Source organism: Malus sylvestris, chromosome 1, assembly GCF_916048215.2.
Source record: "Malus sylvestris chromosome 1, drMalSylv7.2, whole genome shotgun sequence".
NCBI lineage: Eukaryota > Viridiplantae > Streptophyta > Magnoliopsida > Rosales > Rosaceae > Malus > Malus sylvestris.
In genome coordinates this window covers 4,369,522-4,374,449 of record NC_062260.1, presented here as the reverse complement: position 1 = coordinate 4,374,449, position 4,928 = coordinate 4,369,522, and the positions used below count along the sequence as shown (strand labels likewise).

General features: G+C 45.3%; 1 protein-coding gene across 1 annotated transcript; it reads left to right on the top strand.

The window, feature by feature from the left end:
- Positions 1–312: 312 nt before the first annotated feature.
- On the top strand, positions 313–4,556 carry LOC126620546 (systemin receptor SR160-like). Its single transcript, XM_050288800.1, has one exon. It carries the CDS (start codon positions 693–695, stop codon positions 4,290–4,292), a length of 3,600 nt encoding a protein of 1,199 aa, XP_050144757.1. The 5' UTR covers positions 313–692; the 3' UTR covers positions 4,293–4,556.
- The last annotated feature ends 372 nt before the right edge of the window (positions 4,557–4,928 follow it).

Below are 4,928 nucleotides of genomic sequence, written 5' to 3'. Positions count from 1 at the left end.
TATTATATGTATATCTATGGTTTACTCTCATCTGAATTCCCTCACGTACGCAGAAAGCCATAAAGCTCGAAAGAGACAAGGAGAGCGTGATAATAGTCCCATAATTGTACTTAATTATTTTAGGAGAGATCAGGATTATCCTTTTATTAATTAACATTTCTTAATCCATTCTTTATCTCCTAAACACCCTCACTAAACTAACCTGCTTTCAAGGAAACGAAACCTCTTCCCTCTCTCTCTCTCTCTCTCTCTCACAGAAAACAAAGAACAAAATTTTCAGAAGAAATAAATAAATAAACCGCGAGTTACCCTCAAAAGAATGATTGATTACGAAAGCAGTAGTTAGGATTTAAAAGTGATTTTGTAGAGAGAGAAACTGTAAATTCAGACAAACAGCCAGCCAGAATACCTCTCTCTTCTGAGCCAGAGAAGGAGAGAGAAAGAAGAGAGAGAGGGGGGAGGGGAGAGAGAGTCACATGGCATGTGAGCAACCCCTGTGGCTGTGTGTGTCCGCTCCATCCACTTGATAAATACCCCTTCTTACATTCCTCACTCCGACTTTTAACTCTCTCTCTCTCTCTCTCTCTCTCTCTCTCTCTAAAGCAGCAGCTATAGCTTCTGAGCTCTCTTATGGCAGAACTCAGCACCTAAAACCATACCCCTTCTTTTACGATCACCCCAAAACTCAAACTATGAAACCCCACAAGTCCATTTCTCACTTCCCCTTCCCCTTCTTCCTCCTCCTCCTCCTTCCTCCGCCACCCACCTCTGCAACTCCGCCACCCACATCCTCCTCTTCTTACACAGACGCCCAGCAACTCCTCAGCTTCAAATCCTCCCTTCCAATCCCGACCCTCCTCCCCAACTGGCTCCCCAACCAAAACCCATGTTCCTTTTCTGGTATTTTCTGCAATGGAACAAGGGTTTCCTCCATACACCTCTCCTCCGTCTCCCTCGCCACAAATCTGACCGTTGTTTCCAACTTCCTCATGGCCCTTGACTCCCTTGAATCTCTCTCTCTCAAATCTGTTTCTCTCTCCGGCTCCATCTCCCTCCACTTCCCTCCCGGATCCAAGTGCAGCCCTCTCCTCACCTCCTTAGATCTGGCTCACAACTCCCTCTCCGGCCCTCTTTCCGACGTCCCCAACTTCGCCGCCGCTTGCTCCGCCTTGACCTTCCTCAACCTCTCCTCAAACTCTCTCGATTTCTCCACCATACCCTTCTCATCTGCCTTCCCCCTCCGCACCCTCCAGGTTCTCGATCTTTCTTACAACAAGATTACAGGCCCCAACGTCGTCCCTTGGATCTTATCCGACGGTTGCGGTAACTTGCAGAGCTTGGTTTTAAAAGGGAACAAAATCTCCGGCGAGATGAGCGTTGTCTCCACCTGCAAAAAGCTGGAGCACTTGGACTTGTCCTCCAACAACTTCTCCATTTCTCTTCCTTCTTTCGGCGATTGCTCGGCTTTGGACCACCTTGACATCTCTGGCAACAAGTTTTCTGGCGACGTTGGCCGCGCTATCTCCTCCTGCAAGCAGCTCACTTTCTTGAACCTCTCTATGAACCACTTCAACGGTCCGATTCCAGTCATGCCCACCAACAGTTTGAAGTTCCTGTCCCTTGGAGGTAATGGGTTTCAGGGTATAATTCCTATGAGCTTAATGGATTCGTGTGCAGAGCTTGTGGAGCTCGATCTATCGGCAAATAGCCTTTCGGGTTCGGTTCCTGATGCATTGAGCTCTTGTTCTTTGTTGGAGTCGCTGGACATATCCGGCAATAACTTTTCCAGTGAGTTGCCCGTTGAGATTTTGATGAAGCTCGCCAACTTAAAGGCTGTGTCGCTTTCTTTCAACAATTTCTATGGTACTCTGCCCGATTCTCTGTCTAAGCTCGCCACATTGGAGAGTTTGGATCTCAGCTCCAACAACTTTTCTGGGTCAATCCCAGCTGGGCTCTGCGGGGATCCTGGCAACATCTGGAAGGAGCTGTACCTTCAGAACAATCTGTTTACCGGCACGATTCCTCCGTCTCTGAGTAACTGTTCTCAGCTTGTTTCTCTTGATTTGAGCTTCAATTACCTCAAGGGCACCATCCCTTCGAGCTTGGGGTCATTGTCCAAGCTTCGCGATTTGATCATTTGGTTGAACCAGCTGAGTGGGGAAATCCCACAGGAGCTGATGTACCTTGGGTCACTTGAGAATCTCATTCTGGACTTCAACGAGCTTACAGGGTCGATTCCCATCGGTCTAAGCAACTGCACCAATTTGAATTGGATTTCATTGGCAAACAACAAGTTGAGTGGTGAGGTTCCCGGGTGGATTGGGAAGCTTCCAAATCTAGCAATACTCAAGCTCAGTAACAACTCATTCTTTGGTAGTATTCCCCCAGAGCTCGGTGACTGTAAGAGCTTGATATGGTTGGATCTCAATACCAACATGTTGAATGGCACAATCCCTCCTGCGCTTTTCAAGCAATCCGGAAACATTGCAGTGAATTTTGTTGCTTCCAAAACGTATGTTTATATCAAGAATGATGGTAGCAAGGAGTGCCATGGAGCAGGAAATTTGCTCGAGTTTGCGGGGATCAGAACTGAGCAGCTGAACAGGATTTCGACAAGAAATCCCTGCAACTTCACTAGAGTTTACAGAGGTATTCTCCAACCAACGTTTAACCATAACGGTTCTATGATTTTCCTTGACCTTTCGCATAACTCCTTGTCCGGTAGCATTCCCAAAGAGATTGGGAGCATGTACTATCTCTATATTTTGAATTTGGGCGATAACAATATATCTGGGTCAATCCCTCAAGAGCTTGGAAAAATGACCAGCCTTAACATTCTTGATCTCTCTAGCAATAGCCTCGCGGGGACTATTCCACCGGCTCTCAGTGGCCTTACCTTGCTAACGGAGATTGATCTTTCAAACAACCTTTTGTCTGGAACGATTCCAGAGTCAGGTCAGTTTGAGACATTCCCTGCCAACAGATTCGCGAACAATTCTGGCCTCTGTGGCTATCCGTTGGCTTCGTGTGGGGGGGCCTTGGGGCCAAGTGCAAATACACATCAAAAGTCCCATCGACGACAAGCATCCCTGGCAGGCAGTGTGGCAATGGGGTTACTCATCGCACTTTTCTGCATCTTTGGTTTGCTTATTGTTGCCATTGAAACCAAGAAAAGGCGAAAAAAGAAGGAAACAGCCCTTGATGTTTATATTGACAGTCGTAACCAATCAGGAACTGCCAATGGCTGGAAGCTAACTGGTGCCCGGGAAGCATTAAGCATCAACCTTTCGACATTTGAGAAGCCCCTTCAAAAGCTCACATTTGCAGATCTTCTCAAGGCCACCAATGGTTTCCACGATGACAGCCTTATTGGCTCTGGTGGTTTTGGTGATGTATACAAGGCCCAGTTGAGAGATGGCAGCACTGTAGCCATAAAGAAACTAATACATATCAGCGGACAGGGTGATCGTGAATTCACTGCCGAAATGGAAACAATAGGGAAGATCAAGCACGGGAACCTTGTACCCCTCCTTGGATACTGCAAAGTAGGAGAAGAACGGCTTTTGGTTTATGAGTACATGAAATATGGAAGCTTAGATGATGTTTTACATGAACCGAAGAAGGCTGGCATCAAGTTAAACTGGGCTGCAAGGAGGAAGATTGCCATTGGGTCGGCGAGGGGACTGGCCTTTCTTCACCACAATTGTGTCCCACACATCATTCACAGGGATATGAAATCGAGCAACGTTCTGGTAGATGAAAATTTGGAAGCCAGAGTCTCCGATTTTGGAATGGCAAGGCTTATGAGTACAATGGACACCCATTTGAGTGTGAGCACTCTTGCAGGCACCCCTGGTTATGTCCCTCCTGAATACTACCAGAGCTTTAGATGCTCCACGAAAGGCGATGTTTATAGTTATGGAGTAGTATTGCTTGAGCTGCTAACAGGAAAACGTCCTACAGATTCAGCTGATTTTGGCGACAATAATCTCGTGGGTTGGGTAAAACAACACGCCAAATTGAAAATAAGTGATGTTTTTGATCCGGAGCTCATGAAAGAGGACGTGAGGCTTGAAATTGAGCTTTTACAGCACTTGAAGGTAGCTTGTGCTTGTCTGGACGATAGGCCATGGCGGCGTCCAACAATGATCCAAGTGATGGCAATGTTCAAGGAAATTCAAGCAGGGTCTGGGATGGACTCCCAATCAACCATAGCCACCGAGGACGGAGGTTTTGGCGTAGTTGAAATGGTAGAGATGAGCATAAAAGAAGTCGCCGAAAGCAAGCAGTAGGCCGGAAAAGGAAAAAAGCCGATTTTTCAAGAGAAATCCCAATTTTGTTTCCCTCTTGTTTACAAGTTGAAAATGCATTGGAATTGGATGGAGCTGCTGGCTATTCTCTGCCATTTAATGTATGTAATTGTAATGTTGTTATTTATACAAGAGAGAGAGAGAGACACATAAGGGTGGTGGTTATTTTAACTTCCTTGTTATAATTGTGTACATAAACAGCTTCAGTTGTTAATTCGTTCGGTTGTCATGCTGCTTTTGCTTAAATTTGCTTCCCAGGACTACTTGTGAATAAATTTAGATAAAAGGAAAGAAAATCCTCCTCCAAATCCATGCCTATAATTTATCATTTTTTAAGAAATAATGTGCTAAATATTATAGGGTAGTGCTAATTCATTTGGCCGGACATTGAGAATGATATGTAAGAAATGAAAATTATGTGTGGATAGTCCTATCTTCATTATCACTCGAGGTCGTGTCAAAATTAAGTTTTATAATTGTCACTTAGTGTTACAGTCTAGTGATATTTTTCTTCACTTGTAAGTGAGAAGTTTTAAGTTCGATTCTCGCCAAAGGCAATATTTGAACTACATTATTGCTAGTTCATTGTGAGACTAAGTACACCCCCTCCCTTAATGT